At 44.0% G+C, this 21,690-nt stretch overlaps 1 protein-coding gene across 1 annotated transcript in view; it reads right to left on the reverse strand.

The window, feature by feature from the left end:
- The window catches only part of LOC112104196 (cilia- and flagella-associated protein 47), a 698,279-nt gene that overhangs the window by 438,357 nt on the left and 238,232 nt on the right, over positions 1-21,690 (reverse strand). Inside the window, exon 40 of the mRNA XM_029910741.1 lies at positions 7,762-7,848. Coding sequence (XP_029766601.1) covers positions 7,762-7,848 — 87 coding nt within the window. The remainder of the gene's footprint in view (positions 1-7,761; positions 7,849-21,690) is intronic.

Below are 21,690 nucleotides of genomic sequence, written 5' to 3' on the forward strand. Positions count from 1 at the left end.
TAGGTCGATTTTATAGAAGTCGATTTTTAGAAATCGATTGCGTATGTCCACATTATGTCAGTTGCCTTTTTTCCTGGGTTACCTGTGCAGACGCCATACCACAGCAACTGGTTTTCAAAGCCTCTCTGATGTGCAGCGCACCTTGCTGTGCTCTTCTAATCACCCTGGTGTCTGGTGCAAAACGATTGTCTGCTGTTGCTTTCACGGAGGGAGGGGTGACTGACGACATGTACCCAAAACCACCCGTGACAATGTTTTTGCCCCATCAGGCAATGGGAGCTTAACCCAGAATTCCAATGGGTGGCAGAGACTGCGGGAACTGTGGGACAGCTACCCAGTGCACCGCTCTGTAAGTCGATGCTAGCCAAGGTAGCGAGGACGCACTCCGCCGACTTAATGCGCTTAGTGTGGACATACGCAATCGACTGTATAAAATCGATTTCTAAAAATCAACTTCTATAAAATCAACCTAATTTCGTAGCGTAGACATACCCTGTGAGAATAAGGGGGAGACGTTTATGGCGGAGTGGGAGGTTGTGGCAAATTGCCTGGCATCCGATGTTGAGCAGCCAGAAACCAGGGCGATTAGAAGAGCACAGCAAGGCACGCTGCGCATCAGAGAGGCTTTGAAAACCAATTTCATGACTAGCCAGGCTTCTGTGTAACAGTTGTGTGTGTTTCTCCTTGATGCAAACCCACCCCCTTTGTTGATTTTAATTCTCTGTAAGCCAACCACCCTCCTCCCTTCGAAATAAAGTAACTATTGTTTTGAAACCATGCATTCTTTCTTTATTAATTAAAAAAAAAATGAGATAACCGACAAGGTAGCCCGGGTGGGGGAGGAGGGAAGGACAAGGCCACATTGCTTATTGTAGCCACACTAAAAATCAAACTGTTTGAATGACAGCCTTCTGTTGCTTGGGCCACCCTCTGGAGTGGGGCGGCTGGGTGCCCGGAGCCTCCTCCCCCGCGTTCTTGAGCGTCTGGGTGAGGAGGCTATGGAACATAGGGAGGAGGGTAGGCGGTTATACAGTGGTTGCAGCGGGGGTCTGTGCTCTTGTTGGCTTTCCTGCAGCTCCAACAGACGCTTCATCATGTCCGTTTGCTCCCCCATTAGCCTCAGCATCGCGTCCTGCCTCCGCTCTTCGCGCTCACCTAATTCTTTCCTGGCCTCTGCCACTGAATGCCTCCATGCATTAAGCTGTGCCCTATCAGTGTGGAAGGACTGCATGAGCTCGGAAAACATGGCATCACAAGTGCGTTTTTTTCTCCTTCTAATCTGCGATAACCTCAGGGATGGATACGATAGGGGGAGCGTAGAAACATTCTATGCTCTACGATTCTGGGGGGACTGCATGGTCACCTGTGCTGCTGAGTTCGCCACGCTGACCAAACAGGAAATGAAATTCAAAAGTTCCCGTGGCTTTTCCTGTGTACCTGGCTAGTGCATCGGAGTTCAAAGTGCTGTCCAGAGCGGTCACAATGGAGCACTCTGGGATAGCTCCCGGAGGCCAATATCGTCAATTTGCGTCCGCACTACCCCAAATTCAACCCAGCAAGGCCAATTTTAGCGCTACTCCCCTCGCCGGGGAGGGAGTACAGAAGTCGATTTTAAGAGCCCTTTAGGTCGATGGAACGGGGTTGCTTGTGTAGACGCATTCATTATAAAATCGACCTAACACGGCTAAATTCGACCTAACCCTATAGTGTAGACCAGGGCTTTGATGTTCCCACAAAACTCAGGATAGTAACTGATGTTATAGAAACAGTTAAAATCAGGTAGAATGTTTTAAGTTAGCATAAACCAATTTACACTATATCAATTATTGAGCAGAACTGTAATGCCTCCTAGTAATATCTTTCTAAAATGCACTTGTGGAAGATAATGGAATAAAGATATTAATGTTGGACTGACAACTCTCAGAATCTTCCACATTTATACACTGGAACAACGCACGACATTTATATCTATTGTTTATCTTATGACAATAAGAAATACTGGTTGTTCCGCTTTGTTTAGTACGACCCCTTCCTTCACTCATCAATCTGCCTGGAGATGTAACCTGCATGAGAACCAAACTCAGAAATGTAAGAATATTTCTTGGTATTCTGAATAATTAATTAAAAAAAAAAAAAGTGCAGTGAGGAAGTAAACAAACTAACAATAATTTGGCATATACTGTATGCTGACAGGACTGGCCTTGAGAAAAACTGACAATTTTTCATGTGTTTCTTTTTTAAATGAGTAGTTCTGAAAATATTTCACCAAGGAAAGGATTTTTTTTATTCTCCAATCAGTTTGCACATAAAACCCTTCATAAAACCCTTCTAATGACCTACCTGTACAGTGACAGCCATGATAAACTGCCTAATGATAATGGTAAGGCAAAAGGATGGTTAGCAAGTCTCTAATATATACTGTCCAATTACTTATTTTAAATCAAACTATGACGTCTAAGCTTAGCTAATAAATGTAACTTTGTTCCTATTAGTGTAACCCATCATTCTCCCTCCCCCCGCCATTCTCTCCCTTCCATTGTGTTTTATAGCTACCTGTTAAATTCTAAATAGGGACAAGGTGTAAGTCGTTTGGGGGGGGGAAGGATTGTCTTATAGTTTGTTTATACAGTGCTCAGCACACTGGGGCCCCATATTGATTGGCGTCTCTGGGCACAACTACAGTACAAATAACATTATTTCTGGTCTGATCAAAACAAAACTATCGAACACAGTATTTTTATTATACAGGAGTGTATATTGCACACACAGTTTTTTCTTTATGGTTTCAAACTCTGCGGGTTATTTATTGTCAGTTCCAGAAATGTTCATTGTTAAGAACACACATGGAGGATTCATCAATGTAAAAACATAGGGAAAGTTGTGGCAGAGCAACATTAGTGATTTCTGATGTGGTAAGGTTTCCTCAATCCCATTTCAATCATATTTAGGTCTGGGTATGGGAAAGAAATTGCAATTGTTAAATTGGTTGATTATCTCCTGACGATGGATTAGCTAAAGTGCCCGTGCTGATTTTTTGCATCTATCTGAGCAGTTTCTGATATTCCTGACCACAAGTTTTTGTTGACGTCTGCAAATGTCAATGGAATTGCTTCAGTGGCTCCGTTCCTTTTTCTGTAAAAGGTTCCAGAGGGTAGTTTGGGGCAATCAATCTTCTGCCTGAGCCTGCTCTCAACTGGGCGTGCGCAGTTTCCTATTTCATTACTCTAGCCGGTTTAAAGCCGAGATGGGGTGGGCTGATGAGGGCATATCCACTGTGGTGTAAGCTGAACAAACCCAGCCTTATAGTTCCATCACACCTGGCCCACTTAGAAAAAGGGATTGATTCTCCACACCAATTACATGCCAGTGTAAGAGCATAGAGAATCTGATGCACAGCAACTACATAACATCCTTTGAATTTCTAAACTTTGTATATGACAATTTCCTCGCTCAAAAAGTGCTGCAGCAAACAGGGGGGACTTCTGTATTAGACCTTGCCCTAACACATAAAGAGGAACTGATCACAGAACTAAAAAAGTTAATGGTAGCTTAGGTACAAGTGATCGTGACATGATCAAATTTATAATGTGCAAACAGAATAAAGTCCAGACCAGTAATCTATATACTTGGCGCTTTAATAGGATTAATTTCACAAGCTGAAAATAATGATGAGCTATGCCAGCTGGGAAGAATTTAATCAGAAAAATTTGAATGATAATTGGGAATCATTTAAGGACACCTTATGAGATGCCCAAAAGCCACAATCCCACAACTAAGAAAGCCGTGATGGTTAAATCCCGGTTTAGAAGGAGAAGAGGAGGCAGCTGTAAAAAAAATTAAAAATATACAAATGGAAGAAAGGAGAAGTTGATAGTAAGGAATATAAATCAGAATTTAGGAATTGTAGAAAATTGATAAGGGAAGCCAAAGGACACATGGAGAAATCTATGGCCAGCAAAATTAGGGGCAATAAGAAGCTTCTTAAATATATTAGGAACAAAAAGAATTTTGACAATGGTATTATACCATTACTAGATGGAAATGGTAGAATTATCATTAATAATGCAGAAAAGAGAGAGGTGTTCAATAAATATTTCTGTTCTGTTGGAGAAAAACAGATGATGCAGTCTCATCATACGGTGAGGATAACAGACTTGCCATTCCTCTAGTATCTTTGGAGAATGTTAAATAGAAGCTACATAGTCAGACATTTTAAAATCAGCAGGTCCAGATAACTTGCATCCAAGAATCTTAAAAGAGCTAGCTGAGGAACTCATTGGACCATTAATATTGATTTTCAGTAAGTCTTGGAACAGTGGGGAAGTTCCAGAAGACTGAAAGAAAGCTAATGTTGTGCCAATTTTTAAAAAGGGTAAATGGAATGACCTGGATAATTACAGGCCTGTCAGTCTGATACTGATCCCAGGCAACATAATGGAGTGGCAAATACAGGACTTGATTAATAATGCACTAAAAGAAGGTAGTGTAATTACTGCAAATTAGCATGGGTTTATTGACAATAGAGCCTGTCATATTAAATTAATATCTTTTTTAATGAGATTACAAATTTGACTGACAATGGTAATAGGGTTGACTTAATATACTTTGACTTGATACTCATGACATTTTGATTAAAAAAAACTTGAATGTAACAAAGTTAACATTAAATGGATTGAAAACTGGCTAACTGATAGGTCTCAAAATCAACGAGGAGTCCGGTGGCACCTTAAAGACTAACAGATTATTTGGGCATAAACTTTTGTGGGTAAAAACCCCACTTCTTCAGATGCATCATCACCTAGATCTGTTTCCATTTGGGTCTTGCAGGAATCGATTTTTGGCACTATGCTATTTAATTATTTTATCAATGATCTGGAAAAAAATAGTCATCACTGATGAAGCTTGCAGATGACACAAAGTAGGGCAGCAGTAAATAATGAAAAGGACAGGTCACTGATTCAGAGTGATCCGGATCACTTTGCAAACTTGGTGTTTTAATATGGTTAAATGTAAACGTATACATTTAGGAACAAAAATGTAGGCCATACTAATAGAATAGGGGCTTCTATCCTGGGAAGCAATGATCCTAAAAGAGATTTGTGGGAGGTGGATTATCAAGTGAACATGAGTGGAAAGGTTATTTTCACCTCTGTATTTGGCATTCATATGACTGCTGCTGGAATCCTGTTCTGGTGCCCATAATTCAAGAGGGATATTGATAAATTTGAGAAGGTTCAGAAAAGACCCGTGAGAATGATTAAAGGATTAGAAAACATCCCTTATAGTGACAGATTCAAAGAGTTCTAACCATTTATCTTAGCAAAGAGAAGGGCAAGAGATGACCTGATTAGTCTATAAGTATCTACATAGGGAACAAATATTTTATAATGGGATCCTCAATCTAACAGAGAAAGGTCTAACATGATCCAATGGCTGAAAATTGAAACTAGACAAATTCAGACTGGAAATAAAGCATACATTTTTAAATGATGAGAGTAACTAATCACTGGAACAATATACTAAGGGTTATGGCAGATTCTATGTCACTGACAATTTTTAAATCAAGATTGGATTTTTTTCTAAAACATATGCTGTAGGAATTATTTTGGGGAAGTTCTACAGCCTGTGCTGTACAGGGTCTCAGACTAGATGATCACAACGGTCCCTCTTAGAACCTATAAAACTATTAATCCAAGTCTGGATCAAGGACATTTGAGATCAAGGACATTTGGATTAAGATAATTAGACAAGATTGAGCTAATGTTAGTAAAATGGAGTAATCATCCCGAAGTACTGGTGAGCCAACTTGTCCAGCATTTGTCCCACAGGCTCACAGTTTGGAGGTCTTATTTGATCCAAGTAGTTAAAGTAGTAATTATGATCAAGAATATTTTTCTAATATACAATTGGTGAAACTACGATGATATGACTGCTTTCCGTGGATGTTGACCATGCTACAGTTATCTATACTTTTGTTGCTAATACTAGATTGCTGCAATTGGCTTTACATGGGGCTAAACCTTGGAATCATTTAGAAGCTGAAATTAGTACCAATTGCTGCACCTTGCTTATTAAGGAAGCATTACACAGTACATTGGCAACAAGTGCAAATCACAAAGCACCAGTTAGGATCAGGGCATTATTCTAAGTGTTCACCTAAAAAGCTTAAATTGCTTGGGATCTGGTTACCTATGAGGTTACCCTTCTCATGCATTACTGCTGCAGTTGTGATCAGCAGAGGCCCTTGAGGTGGATCCTCTTACACACCCATTTTAAGTGGGAGACAGATGCTGATAGGGCATTTTTCTTGAAGTGTTTTCAACTCTGGAACTTGTTATTGCCTTGGTTCACCAGAGCCCAGATTTATTAACCTTCAGTTACACTGTTTGTAGTTTACATGTTATTATCATAGAGAAACTTAGAATCATGAATATGTCTTATGAATAAATTAAATGAACCATGTACTGACAGGAAGATAAATAATAATAGGCCTTCTGTATAGCTAGCTTCCATAATAAGTGAATGGGACATTTTACTGCCAAGAATACTTAGAAAGCAAACTGAACATTTCAAATTATATTTCATTCTATGATTTGAAAAGTAATGTTCTTAACCATAAGTAATTCTAAATCTCTTGGCAAGTTAACAGTATTGCTTCATATGTCTGTAGTAGTAGTTCCTCTGCTGTGCCAAGACAGTTATTCGTACAGAGTCCACAAGCGTCAAACCTCTTTTCTATCTTCTCCTTACTTGTATCCGTGACTATCAATCTTGGTGATACTCATCAGTCTCCCTCACACATACAATAACTTCTTCCTGTTCCACCTCTTTTGTCTTGACAAATAAACTTGTGGATATTTGTTTCACCTCCTGTCAGCTACAGATGGTGAAGACAGAAGTACTTCTTTTGGGCAAGATGAGAATCCTTAAACATAGCACTTTCTTTCTTCAACATTCTTCCTTCACTCAGATTGTAACTAGCCTCTATCATCTACTCTAGGCCATTTTTACCAGCATAGTCATCCTGACCTTGAACTTTTCTCCTTCCACACCTCATACATCAGAAAATCTGTCTACAGTCACCTACATAATAATGGCTGTGCATATAACTGCCTCAACTTAGATCTCTGTATTTGCATTAATCTCTTCTCATCTTCATTTTTGAAACTCCATAGTCTATGGCCTCCTAAAGATATAGGATTTAAAACTCTAGCATGTGCAGAATTTTGTTACCTGCCTTCTCACATGCTAAAAAAATGTGAAGATCTCACCCCCTCCTGAAACAGCTTCAGCCTGTTCAGTTCAGGACCTAGTTCAATCCAAAAGAACTTTTCCTTGTTTTTAAGCCTCCAAATGAATAAAATGTCACTAAGGCAGACTGGTTCCTCTCCCCACTTCCTCCACTCATTTAGCACTATTGTCCTCTCTGTCCTTTCACACATCACCACTTTAGCTCTAACAGCTCTGTTCTGCTGTTTCTTCCTATCACTGAAGTCCACCTTTTCCCTTATCTCCCATACTCAACAAATTTTCATCTCTTCAGATCTTAATTTAAAAATATATATCTTTTTCCAATGCCTCTGACAATATTATTTCATTTATAAAATGTCTTTTCATAAATGTTATGTAATTTCTATCATATGCCAAAGTCACATTTTGTAATTCTTGAAAGTTTAGGGATACAGATTCATACAAGATGTTATACAAATAAAATTGTATTACACCACAATGTACAATCAGTAACTGAATTCTAAAACCTACCTGTGTGTTTTGCCTTGCTTTACTTGGCTGGCTTGATGCAATTGCTCAGGTACAGTTAAGTAAGTTGTAGATTCCACTAAAATAACCCTGGAAAAAAAGCAAACATGCATTCTTACTGTACATATTATTTACAAAATGAAAGTTTATTACTTTATCTAAAAATCTGAAACAAAGTCCTGGTAAAGAAAATTATTATTGTCCTCACGTTGGAAAACTTAAAAAGTACACTAAACTGCAAAAATATAAGGGACAAGAAGTTCTTTTTTTTTTCAAAATTATGAATCAAGTTTCAAATTCACAAAAATTCCAAGACACTTCTCAAAACTTAAGCCACAATTAACTTCTTTGTCATTTAATAATAGGAAAAAATGGTTACTAACCTTTCTGTAACTGTTACTCTTCAAGAGGTGTTGTGCATTTCCATTCCACTGTAGGTGAGTGCATGACGCGTTCACAGTTGTCGGAGATTTTTTCCCTTAGTGGTACCTGTTGGGGAGGCTCAAATTCCCTCTGCTACCACATGCCACTGCCTTCAGGTATAAAGGGGGGAGCCACCCCAACTCCCTTCAGTTCCTTCTTACGATAGAGAGAGGTAGGAGGGCGGGTTGTGGTATGGACATATGCAACACATCTTGAACAACAACAATTACAGAAAGGTTACCATTTTTTCTTCTTTAAGTGGTTGCATATGTCCATTCCAATGTAGGTGGCTCACAAGCAGTTCGGTCTGCAGGTGGACTTGGAGTCTACCTGAACAGTGATTGTAGAACAAGATGTCCAAATCTGGCATCATTCCTGGACAGATGGCAATAGTATAATAATGGGCAAACATGTACACTGACAACTAAGTCGCCACTTTGCAAATGTCCAGAATAGGTACTTGTACCAGGAAAGCCGTGGATGCTGTGTGTTATCTAGTCCAATAGATACAGTGACCATTCGTGGTGATCGGTAAAGGACCTGCTCAACTGATCTGTCAGTGTATTCTACATCCCTGGAAGGTAAGCAGCTCTGAAATGGAGATGGCGATGGAGAATTCCCAAAGGAGAATCACCTCCTGGCACAATCAAATAGACTAGGCTTCTCCCTGCCTGTTCACATAAAACAAAGTTGCTGTGTTGTCTGTTAATACTAGCAGATTTTTTCCCTTGATATGTGGAAGGAAGGTCAAATGAGCTAGATGAACAGTTCGCAATTTCCTGACATTCATATGCATCTTCAAATCTTGGGCAGACCAAAGACCCTGAGTCTGCAGGAACCCAATGTGGGATCCCCAACCCGGGGCCAATGCATCTGGGCCTAAAGTGAAGGCTAGTTGTGGCAAAGCAAAGGGGACCACCATACAAACTCTCAAAGGGTCCAGTCACCAGTCCAGAGAGGACAAGATTAGCATTGGTACTCAAACCTAGACGATGACGGCTCAGGGAATACACAGAAGATAGCCATCCTTGCAACTATCTGAGGTGCAGTTTGGTGTGCTGCACTACATAGCTACACACCACCATTTGCACTAGGAGCCTGAGGCAGCTTCATACTGTGGTGACAGGATGAGCTTTTAGTTTCAGAACCAAGTCCCACAGCACGTCTAACCTCAATTGCTGTAGAAAATCTTTGACCTTCATAGAGTACAGGACCACACTCCAATAAATTCTATTCTCTGGACTAGCTTCAGAAATGTTTTGTCCACACTAACTAGGAGCCCCAGCATAGCAAAGGTAGATTGAATAATGGCTACACTTTTTAAATGTAGGAACTATGGACCGTAAGTCCCTAATAAAAGATGTATGTCCTGCCTAGGCTGGAACACAGGACCCAATCTCTGAGTCTGAAGAGGATGAAGAATCTGAGTCTTCTGATAATGGGAAAATAGAACCCATTGGTACTGGAGACTGACAGCCAGAACCCAGAGATGGAGATACTGGAGAAATCATAGCTGGATTCCATCTCAACTGTACGGTCTTCCAAGGTAAGAAAGTGTAGGTGGCATCAGTACCACATTCTTCAGAGGAGCCAGAGTAGGGTTCCTAGGCACCTGTACCAGCTGATATCCTTCCTGCACTGCTGGAAAAACCAGCACCAAAAGGTTAAGTAGCTCTCTAGAAGCTGCATGTGCCTCTGGTGTTGACAGTGCCAGTAATGCTTCTTGGCCCTGAGACACCGAAAGATAGCCTGAAGATGCTGTAGTAGGCACTTCAGAGGTCGGTCTTGACAGCTCTGGCACAGGTTCTGGAGTTGACTACCCTGTTTTAGCTGAAGTGTGTTTCAGGGAGGGCCTCCTTTCAAATGTCCTTCCCAGGTCTCTTGGAAGGCTTCAGTACCGTGGATCTGGACGAGTGAGATACCATGTTCTCGGATATCTTGTGCTTCTTCCTCAGCACGAGCGATAGTGACTGAGCTCTCAATCAGATAACTTTGGTGGAGCATTCTGTACCGATGCGGACATACCCAGTGCCCGTTGCAAACTGGACAGCTCCAAGGGAGGACAGAGCACCACCTCCATAAGAATACACTTAAGCCCAGCCGCTTTTTCCTTTTTTGAGCAAGGCTTAAATCCTTTAAAAATGTGACATTTGTCACACACATGGGGCGCCTCCAAGCACTTAAGGCAGTTGGGGTGCGGAACGCTCACTGGCATTGGTTTGCTACATTAGCAACATGATTTAAAACCCCAGAGACCGACGCATCATTCTGACACTGGTACCAGTACTAAAAACTGAACTGGTCAGTTTATGACCTAAAAGCTAAACCCTATAATTAACCATCACCTAAAACTCTAACTACGAGATTACTCTAAGTAAAAATGGGTATATTTTACTAGGAATGAGAGAAGAACTTGCAGTTACAAGTCTGTAATCACTCCAACAACCATCATGGGCAGTAAGAAGGAACCGAGTGGGGTGGGGGTGCTCCGTCCTTTATACCCGCATGCAGTGGCATGTGGCAGCAGAGGGCACTCAAGCCGCCCCGACAGGTACTGGTGGAGGGGAAAAAAATTTCTGATAACCATGCACTGGACACACACACTCACCTAGAGTGGAATAGACATGTGCAATCACTCAAAGAACAACCTAATTGGAGCCATCTATTCAAGGAGCAATTATATTATGAATGACCAAAACTATTACTTCATCTAGATGACAGTTCAATTTGGAGTCCTTACTGCAAATTGATGAAGAAATACTTTTCCAATGACATATGGCATAACCTTCAACCTATCCTTAGCCATAGTAAAGAAAATAAACATCTGAAGATTCAGCAACATCCCACAGCTTAATAGAACTGCGGTATTAATATTAAAATAGGAACTATTTTTTCCTAAAATTTTACATATCCAGAGACTAATTCCATACTGAATGAAATGAAACATGCAACGGTCTCTTCTCATTAATGTAACATTCAAGTAACTATGAGTAAGGCTGAAAGTGGGTCACGGAAGTCACGGATCCTGTGACTTCACGTGACCTTCGTGACTTCTGCAGTGGCTGGTGCTGGCTCAGGGGCTCTGGGCCTAGCGCTGCCCAGCCCCACCCCAGCAGTTCCCATTGGCTGCGGTTCCACCCCCAATCTCTCCAGTACCTTAAGTAAACCCTTTCCCAGAGATCCAACCTTGTGGGTACTCTGAATTTACAATTCAGCTGTTCAGGGAAACATGATAGTGAATGCAGTCTGTCTCATGGGTTTGTAAGAGCTTCAAAATACACTCACTCTTTACTTTAGTGAGACAAGAATTATGCAGACCTAGACAAAATTAAAAATACCTTTTTGCATTTCCCTGCTTCAATTTCCTCACTACTCAAACAATCTCTGGGCTTTCTGGGGTGTTCAGGGTCCCCCTTACTGAATATGACTTCTCCTCTGAATCATGAATCTGTCTCTTTCCTCTGCAGTCAATTTCCTTCTGCTCTCTCTCCAAAGTGGTCAGCGAAAGACCCTCTCTTTTACAGCTTCCTCTTTGGTGAGGTGACCCTCTGATCAGTTTAGTTAAGAGATTGAAGTACTTTACCAGGTAATAGTTTGCTTAGTTACTTTTTCCCTGGAGTTCAAACTGAAAAACTGGTATGCCCTGGGTAGAGAAGCTCTTTGTTCGAAGATGCATCATTTGAATGGATGATCATCAAAGTTTAATGACCCTCTATTGTTAGCCCTGTGCCAGGTACAAGAATTTATCCTGTCACTTCCTGTGGCTTTTAGCACTCAATATGGAGGCAACAAACAGCAGAGAAGGCAAACAAGCTCCACATTCAAACTAGGATTTGCAATCTGACACAGATACACAGAGAGCCTCCAATATCAACCAGTATTCCCCTAAGTAGTCACACTGACCATGACAGATATTACTTCAAGTGAGTAAGGGTAGCAGAACCTGGACTAAATATATTGATGCAGCTCCAGCTCTCCCTGAGTCTATGTCTACAGAGCCCTGTGGTTTGGACTAGGGGGACGTAAATTGCAGCACACACTTAATTCCCCCATGTGGGTGTGAACGAAAAGGTACATAGTTCACATTTATGTAGTTCTCTTTAAACAGCAATTCACACCATCACAGTCCAAACTGTGGGGCGACGCAGACAAGCCCTCAGCATAGGCACTTATATAACCGGAGCCAGTTAAAACAATACTCCACATTGTGGTCTCAAATCATCAGTTCACTGGCCTTTGGGAGTTTTGGCCTGATCAAACTTTCACTGTTCATCTTTGATGAGCTAATATGACCCCTATCTATGCAAAGCATGTTTGATAATGTTTTAAACTTGGATGTGTAAAATTAGAGATGGAGTTAGGTACCTAAGTAAAAGAGGCCTGATGTGCTCAGTAATCCATGGCTCTCAGTGAAGCCAAAGACAGTGGTGAACCATCAGCCCCTCTGAAAATCAGGCCACATTTATCTACATGCCTAAAAAGGACTGACACACCTAATTTTAGGCACCCTAACTTTGGGTGAGGTGCTTAAACTGCTCTTGCTTGTTTAAGGAGCTAATGCACCCTGTATTTGCTGATGAGACAAAGTTCAAATGCCCCTGTTGGAAAAGACAGTCCGACCAAATCTCTGGGAGTAGGTACCGATATTCTGTCTTCTTGAGGCACCACAGCACACTCTCAAGACAATGTCATGAAAGGAGGAGGATTGACATGACAGTCAATTCAGGTTTCCCGTCACCAAGTATATGGATATCTCTAGAGTAGAAGAGAGATCTACAGCTCTCCTGGATGGTCAACTCAACTGAGAAGATACTGGGTATACTGCTATTTGAACCTTAATGCCTCCCTGAGAAAAGGCAGAGAGACAACTGGTTGTCACGCATTTGCTCACTAAATCATCTATGGACATTGAATAACAGCTCAAAAAAGGCAACAGTTACTGCAGTCATCAATGGGGGTGGGAAAGCAACTAGGATACCATCTGTAGTCCTCAACTTTCCTTGTTTCCTGTTACTCAGATTTCTAACATGGGAATGGTACGGAGATTACACACGGGTCTTGCAATCTGATGATCTCCTCCCAGTAATGGACAGAAGTCAGGTGCCTCTGGTGACTTTTTAAAGTAGGTTTTTTTTTTAAAAAATGAGGTCACACCCCTATATTTTATACAAATTAGGGTTGTTGATTAATCGCAGCTAACTCACGCGATTAACTGAAAAAAATTAGTCACAATTGATAAAAATAATCGTGATTAATCGCAGTTTTAATCACACTGTTAAACAATAGAATATCAATTGAAATTTATTAAATATTTTGGATGCTTTCTACGTTTTCAAATATATTAATTTCAATTACAACACAGAATACAAAGTGTACAGTGCTCACTTTATTATTTTTATTGCAAATATTTGTACTGTAAAAACGATAAAAGAAATAGTATTTTTCAATTCACCTCATACAAGTACTGTAGTGCAATCTCTATCATGAAACTGCAACTTACAAATGTAGATTGTTTTTTGTTACATAACTACACTTAAAAAACAAAACAATGTAAAACTTTAGAGACTACAATCCACTCAGTCCTACTTCTTGTTCAGCCAATCTCTAAGAAAAACAAGTTGTTTACATTTACGGGAGATAATGCTACCCACCTCTTAATTACAATGTCACCTGAAAGAAAGAACAAGTGTTTGCGTGGCACTGTTATAGCCGGCTGTGACGTTGCACCCCATAATGCTTTATGGAAATATGCTTATGAATGTATATATGACATAACTGGAATATGTTTTGTGCTACATATGCCATGTAATATATCTCTGCAAAGTTTATGATCTACTGAATATATTCATCCCATTTGTATGCATGTATCATTTTTGTATTCGAAGTTATGAATATTGGCTGTGTACTTGTTTGATTTTAAGTAGCCTTAGTAAGGCATTTGGTCAGCTTCTTAAGAAAGGAATTTGCAAGTTAAGTGCCCAATCAAGAAACACTTAAAGGACAAGGGAACCTTGGAAGACTCCAATCCACATAAGAAGTCTACCTAGGGACATTCAAAGTAGCATGTAAGTAATGGCTGCCACTCGTAAGGAACTGTGTCATGCATGGACCTGTGACTTGCCCATGCGACTCCAAAACTCCATCTTGGAGCTGGATTCTGCATAGGAGAGAGGAAGGGGTCTCCACCCACAAGAGAAAGTCTATTTAAGCCCCTGGAAGACCCCTCCATTTTGTCTTGTGCTGGCTCAAGAGATATCCTTTGGGAGTGGAGAGGCTACCTGAAAGAAACTGGAACAAAGGACAATAACCACAGGGGGTGAGTGATTGCTGGACCCAGACTAGAAGGAGGCTAGTCTGTAGAAGAAACTTATTGGAACATCTCTGAGGGTGAGATTTCATCTATAATAATTTTCTTAGTGTATTAGCTTTAGACTTGCGTGTTTTATTTTATTTTGCTTGGTAATTCACTTTGTTTTGTCTGTTATTACTTGGAACCACTTAAATCCTACTTTTTGTATTTAATAAACTCACTTTTTACTTATTAATTAACCCAGAGTATGTATTAATACCTGGAGGAGGCAAACCGCTGTGCATCTCTCCCTATCAGTGTTATAGAGGGCAAACAATTTATGAGTTTACCCTGTCTAAGCTTTATACAGGGTAAAACGGATTTATTTGGGGTTTGGACCCCATTGGGAGCTGGGTACCTGAGTGTTGGAGACAGGAGCACTTCTTAAGCCATTTTCAGTTAAGCCTGCAGTTTGTGGGACGTAGCAGGCTAACGTGTCTGGCTCAAACAAGGCAAGGTTTTGAAGTCCCAAGCTGCCAGGGAAAACAGGCTCAGAGGTAGTCTCAGCACATCAGTTGGCAGTCCCAAGGGGGTTTCTGTGATCTAACCTGTCACACCGGCGTCACGAGATATTTACATGCCAGATGTGCTAAAGCTTCATATGCCTCTTCGTGCTTCAGCCACTGTTCCAGAGGTCATGCTTCCATACTGATGACGCGCGTTAAAAAAAAATGTTAATTAAATTTGTGACTGAACTCATTGGGGGAGAATTGTATGTCTCCTGCTGTTTTATTCACATTCTGCCATATATTTCATGCTATTGCAGTCTCGGATGATGACCCAGCACATCTTCATTTTAAAAACATTTTCACTGCAGATTTGACAAAACGCAAAGAAGGTACCAATGTGAGATTTCTAAAGATAGCTACAGCACTCTACCCAAGGTTTAAGAATCTGAAGTGCCTTCCAAAATCTGAAAGGGATGAGGTGTGGAGCATGCTTTCAGAAATCTTAAAAGAGCAACACTGATGCAGAAACTACAGAACTGAACCACCAAAGAAGAAAATCAAATCAACCTTCTGCTGATGGCATCTGACTTAGATGATGAAAATGAACATGCGTCAATCCACACTGCTTTGGATCATTATCGAGCAGAACCTATCATCAGCATGGACACGTCCTCTGGAATGGCGGTTGAAGCATGAAAGGACATCTGAATCGTTAGTGCATCTGGCACGTAAATAACTTGGGATGCCGGCTACAACAGTGCCGTGCGAACACCTGTTCTCACTTTCAGGTGACACTGTAAACAAGAAGTGGGCAACATTATCTTCTGCAAATATAAACAAACTTGTTTGTCTGAGTGACTGGCTGAACAAGAAGTAGGACTGAGTGGACTTGTAGGCTCTAAAGTTTTACATTGTTTTATTTTTGAATGCAGGTTTTTTTGTACATAATTCTACATCTGTAAATTCAACTGTCATGATAAAGAGATTACACTACAGTACTTGCATTAGGTGAATTGAAAAATACTATTTCTTTTGTTTTTTACAGTACAAATATTTGTAATCAAAAATAAATATAATGTGAGCACTGTACACTTTGTATTCTGTGTTGTAACTGAAATCAGTATATTTAAAAATGTAGAAAACAAAAAAATTTAAATAAATGGTATTCTATTATTGTTTAACAGCGCGATTAATCACGATCAATTTTTTTAATCGCCCGATTAATCGTGATTAATTTTTTTAATCACTTGACAGCCCTAATACAAATCAGACTAAATTATACCCATTTCCACAGTACATTCATCTGCTGCATTAAACTTAGACTTCTTGTTTTCTGTTGTCATAAAACTCTTTCCCATTTTTGTGAAAGAAAACAAATAAAAATATCAAAATAATCTCAGATCACTAAAATCATCACCCCATTTGTCTATTACTCAATGTTTAAGCTCTTGTATCCTTTTTGGCCCTTATTTGTCTACAGTTTTCTCTGAAATATTGGAAAGTCTCTTTAATTTACTAATTAATTAATTCATGTATGACTCTATGAAAATATAGGAAAATATCTGACTTCACCCCTAAAAAACCTTTAGCAGTTTCTCTTCTTTCTTTTCCTAGAAGACTCTTGCCGACCCAGCGCGCCCTCAGTTCCTTCTTGTCAGCTGCTCCGACAGAGGGAAGGAGGGCGGGTTTGGAATGGATATGAGCAACACATCTCAAAGAACAACAGTTACAGAGGTGAGTAACCGTCTTTTCTTCTTCGAGTGCTTGCTCATATCGATTCCAATAGGTGACTCCCAAGCCTTACCTAGGCGGTGGGATCGGAGTTAGAAGTCGCGTAATGGAGGACCGCTGAACCGAATGCAGCATCACCCCTGGACTGCTGCACTATCGCATAGTGGGAAGCGAAAGTATGCACGGATGACCAAGTTGCTGCCCTACAGATCTCCTGTATGGGCACATGAGCCAGAAAGGCGGAGGACGAAGCTTGAGCCTGAGTAGAATGGGCAGTGAGGCGGGTAACTTGGGACACCAGCCAAGTCATAGCATCCACGGATGCATGATGTAATCCATGTAAGGGCCCGAAGTTCCAACACTCGTCTCACCGAGGTGATAGCGACGAGGAAAGCTGTTTTCCAGGAAAGGTACAGAAGCGAGCAGGTGGCCATCGGCTTGAAGGGGGCACCCATGAGTCTAGACAGGACCAGAATGAGGTCCCACATAGGGGCTGGATGTCGAATTTGCAGGTACAGACGTTCCAAACCCTTGAGGAACCTGCTGACCATGGGACTGGAGAAAAACGAGTGCCTATTTTCGCCAGGGTGGAAGGCTGAAATCGCTGCTAGGTGTACTCTGATGGATAAAGACAGCTAAGCCTTGCTGTTTCAGGGACCAGAGATAATCTAGGATGGTAGGTACTGGCACCTCCAGAGGGACAGTATTGCCCAGGGCACACCAGCAGGAGAAGCGCTTCCATTTGGCCAGGTATGTGGACCTAGTGGAGGGCTTTCTGCTATCCAAGAGTACTTGCTGCACTGAGCGGAAGCAACGCAGCTCAGATTGAGTTAGCCATGCAGCATCCATGCTGTGAGATGGAGGGACTGCAGGTCTGGGTGACACAACCTGCCGTGCTCCTGAGTGATCAGTTTCGGCCACAGTGGTAGAGGAATTGGTTTGGTCACCGACAGATCAAGGAGTGTGGTGTACCAATGTTGTCTGGGACACGCCGGAGCGATCAAGATTAAGTGGGCCTTGTCTCTGCGTAACTTGAGAAGGACCTTGTGGACCAATGGGAATGGAGGAAAGGCATAGAGCAGGTGGTCTTTCCACGGTATCAGGAAGGCATCTGACAGGGAGCCCGGGGAGCGCCCCTGGAAAGAGCAGAACACCTGGCACTTCCGATTCTCGCGAGAGGCGAAAAGGTCTATGTGGGGAAATCCCCACTTCTGGAAAACAGAATTGATTGAGTGGGCTATGCAGAATTCCCACAGGTGTATGGCTTCCTGACAGAGGAGGGACAACCACGCTCCGCCTTACTTGTTGATGTAAAACATGGTCGTTGTGTTGTCTGTGAAGATTGTGACACAACGGCCCTGAAGGTGTTCGCGGAATACCTGACATGCCAGACGTACTGATCTCAGTTCCCGTACGTTGATGTGCAGGGTTATTTCTTGTGCGGACCAAAGACCTTGTGTGCGAAGGTCCGCGAGGTCAGTGCCCCAGCCCAGAGATGATGAGTCCATGGTCAGGACTAGAGAGGGCTGTGGGGCATGGAATGGCATCCCCCCCACAAACAAAGCTGGGGTTCAGCCACCAACCCAGAGAGGATAAGACCTCCGTCAGCACCGTGAATACTGTGTCCAAACTGTCTCGGCCTGGACAGTACACTGACGAGAGCCAGATCTGAAGTGGACGGAGGCGTAGTCTGGCATGTCTGGTCATGAAAGTGCACGAGGCCACGTGGCCCAGAAGACCGAGGCACGTGCGTGCTGTCGAGGTCAGGAAGCTTTGGAGGCCGTGAATAATGGTCGTCATGGACTGGAAGCGGGGTTGCGGTAGGCACGCCCTGGTGAGATTCGAGTCCAGGATCGCCCCAATGAAGTCTATTCTTTGGGTTGGCTGCAAAGTGGACTTTTCGGTGTTGAGCAGCAGGCCCAGTTGCCTGAACAAGCTCATGACGAACCGAACATGAGGCCACACCTATAGCTCGAAACAACTCCGAATGAGCCAGTCGTCGAGGTACAGAAACACTTGGTCCGATGTCGGCGGAGCGAGGCCGCTACGACGGTCATACGCTTTGTGAAGATCCTCGGTGCTGTGGACAGGCCGAAGGGAAGGACGGTAAATTGGAAATGCTGTTGGTTGACCACAAAGCGAAGGAATCGCCTGTGCGGCGGGTAAATCGTTATGTGGAAGTACGCGTCCTTCATGTCGAGGGCGGCGTACCAGGATCCAGGGAAGGGATAATGGTACCCAGGAAAACCATGCGGAACTTCAACTTTACCATGAATTTGTTGAGTCCGTGCAGGTCCAGGATGGGTCAAAGTCCCCCCTTTGCCTTGGGGATTAGGAAGTAACAGGAGTAAAAACCCCTGCCCCTCAAATCCTTTGGGACCTCTTCCACTGCTCCAATAGACAGGAGCGCATGTACCTCCTGTAAGAGGAGTTGCTCGTGAGAGGGGTCCCTCAAGAGGGATGGGGCCCCTGTCCAGCAAAGGGCAGGTCTTGAATAGTCTGCTGCAGCTCTGGTGGAAGACCGGACACTTGCAGCCATGAAATGCGGCGCATAGCCACGCCCGAGGCTAGAGTCCTAGCCGCTGAGTCCACCGCATCTAAAGACGCCTGCAGGGATGTCCTCACTAATTTCTTGCCCCCTTCTAGCAAGGCCCCAAACTGCTCCCTGGACTCCTGAGGAACCAACTCCTTGAACTTCCCCATCGAGTTCCAGGTGTTATAATTATAAAGGCTCAAGAGGGCCTGCTGGTTAGCTACCCTGGGCTGTAGGCCACCAGTTCAATATATCTTGCGCCCAAAAAAATCCAGGCATCTAGTGTCCTTGGACTTAGAGGCGGGTGCTTGCTGGCCGTGTCTCTCCCTCTCGTTCACAGACTGTACAACGAGGGAGCAAGGTTGGGGGTGAACATACAAATATTCATAGTCCTTATAGAGCACCAAGTATTTCCTCTCCACTGCTCTGGCCGGGGGAGGAATAGACACTGGGGACTGCCAGATCGTATTGGCTTTAGCCTGGATGGTCAGAATAAACGGCAAGGCTACACGTGTGGGGGCATCAGCCGATAAAATGTCCACCACCGGATCCTCAACTTCCGCTACCTCCTCCACCTGGAGGTTCATGTTCTGTGCCACCCTTCCTAGTGTGCACGAAGATCTATAGGGGGTGGGCCAGAGGAGGATGTGCCTGCTACAGCCTCGTCAGGCGAGGATGAGGAGGACACCCCCGGGACTAGTGGATCCTGGGGAACGTCTGTTTGTGGAGGGTCCAGGTGGCCCTAGGTCCATCACGCTAGGGGCATGGGCCTGATCTGATGGCAGGGCAGTCGCCTCCGAGGCTACTGGGGGAGGGTGGCTCACAGTGGCCTCCAGTACCCGGGGCTCCGAATGAGCAGAGTGAGAAGCACCCGAGGGGACACTTTGGGCTTGGTGGTGTGCCCAAGGGGTCCAAAAGGACCATTGTGGGGGTCCTTGGTCAGGATACTGTCCTTCATCTTGCCCCTGGCTAGCACCATCCGCGTCTTGGCCCTGGACGTGGTAGCCACTCCCCGCTTGGAACGACGTCGAATTTGGTCGTGAAGGCCAAGGCGGGGCCAAACGCACATGCTGCGTTGCACCGTCCCGCTCTGTCGCTCCACGCCTGGGAGACGGGGACCGGTGCCAGGGTCTCGGGCGGTACCGGAATCGGCGGTCATAACGGTGCCGGGAGGCCGATCTAGATCTCGACGAAGACCTACGGCCCAGGCGGTGCCGGGATCGACTGCGAGACGATCAGTGCTGGGACCGGTGACGGGAGCTGGACCGGTACCAATCATACCGGGAGGGAGACCTTCGTGAGGCGGAGCGGCGCTGCGAGTATGACCGGCGCCGAGATGGGGATCGGTGCCGGGACTGCGAGCGGTGCCGAGACCGGGACCATCGGCGGGATCGGAACCGCGACCTGGAATGGGACCCAGATCGGTGCTGAGCTGTCTCGCTCTGCGATGGAGGTCACATGAAGGCGGGCTTCCCTATGGATGGGACAGTCAGCGCAATCAGGTCGCAAATGGTGGAGAAGGTCTCTGGAGTGGATGGCAGGCCAAATTCTACCACGGTGTGCACCAGGGAGCTTGTGTGCACCAGACTCAATGGCGCTTGTGGCGCCGGAATCGACGGTGCCGGAGTTGGAGCCTTCGTGGGGCGGTCCGGGCCATTGCTCCAATGGGGGCACAGGCGGTGCCTGCAACTGTACAGGAGCAGCAGGTTGTTTGTGCTGCTTCTTGGGCAGCAGAGACAGCGAGCGATGTCATGTCTGTACCGGTGCCGGAGATGTCCGGTGCCGAGAGTCTTTGCTGGTGCCAGGTCGTTCCGGTGCCGGAGGCGCGCTTCGGACCAATGGCGCCTGGTCTGCGCGTGGTGCCGAGGGCACCAGGTTAAGCGTCGCTTCCATTAGGAGCTGTTTTAAACCAAAGTCCCGCTCCTTTTTTGTCCGAGGCTTGAAAGCATCACAAATGCGGCACTTATCTGGTTGATGGGATTCCCCCAGGCACTTCAAGCAGGAGTCGTGGGGGTCTCCCGTAGGCATCGGCTTGAGACAGGCCGAGCAGGGCTTGAAACCTGGAGACCTAGGCATGGGCCCTGGTACTGGGAAGGAGGGAAGGGGATAAAACCCGTTTCCTCCAAGTACTATCTACACTATCAACAAAACTTATTAAAAACTACACTAAACAACTATCTACAGTACAACGAGTAAAGAGCTAGGGAGGTGGAGATCAGCGATGCCGCGCTCCACAGTTCCAAAGACCATCACGGGCAGTAAGAGGGAACTGAGGGGGCGCTGGGTCGGCAGGGGCATATATCCGGCACCATAAGGGTGCCACTCCAGGGGACGCCTCAGCCAACCCACCGAGTGTTGCTAGGGTAAAAATCTTCCGACGATCGTGCACGTGGCACACGCACACCTATTGGAATCGATATGAGCAAGCATTAGAAGAAGAACTAAAC

The sequence above is a fragment of the Terrapene carolina genome, unplaced genomic scaffold, assembly GCF_002925995.2.
Source record: "Terrapene carolina triunguis isolate 2854851 unplaced genomic scaffold, T_m_triunguis-2.0 Scaffold22, whole genome shotgun sequence".
NCBI classification, from domain to species: Eukaryota; Metazoa; Chordata; order Testudines; family Emydidae; genus Terrapene; species Terrapene triunguis.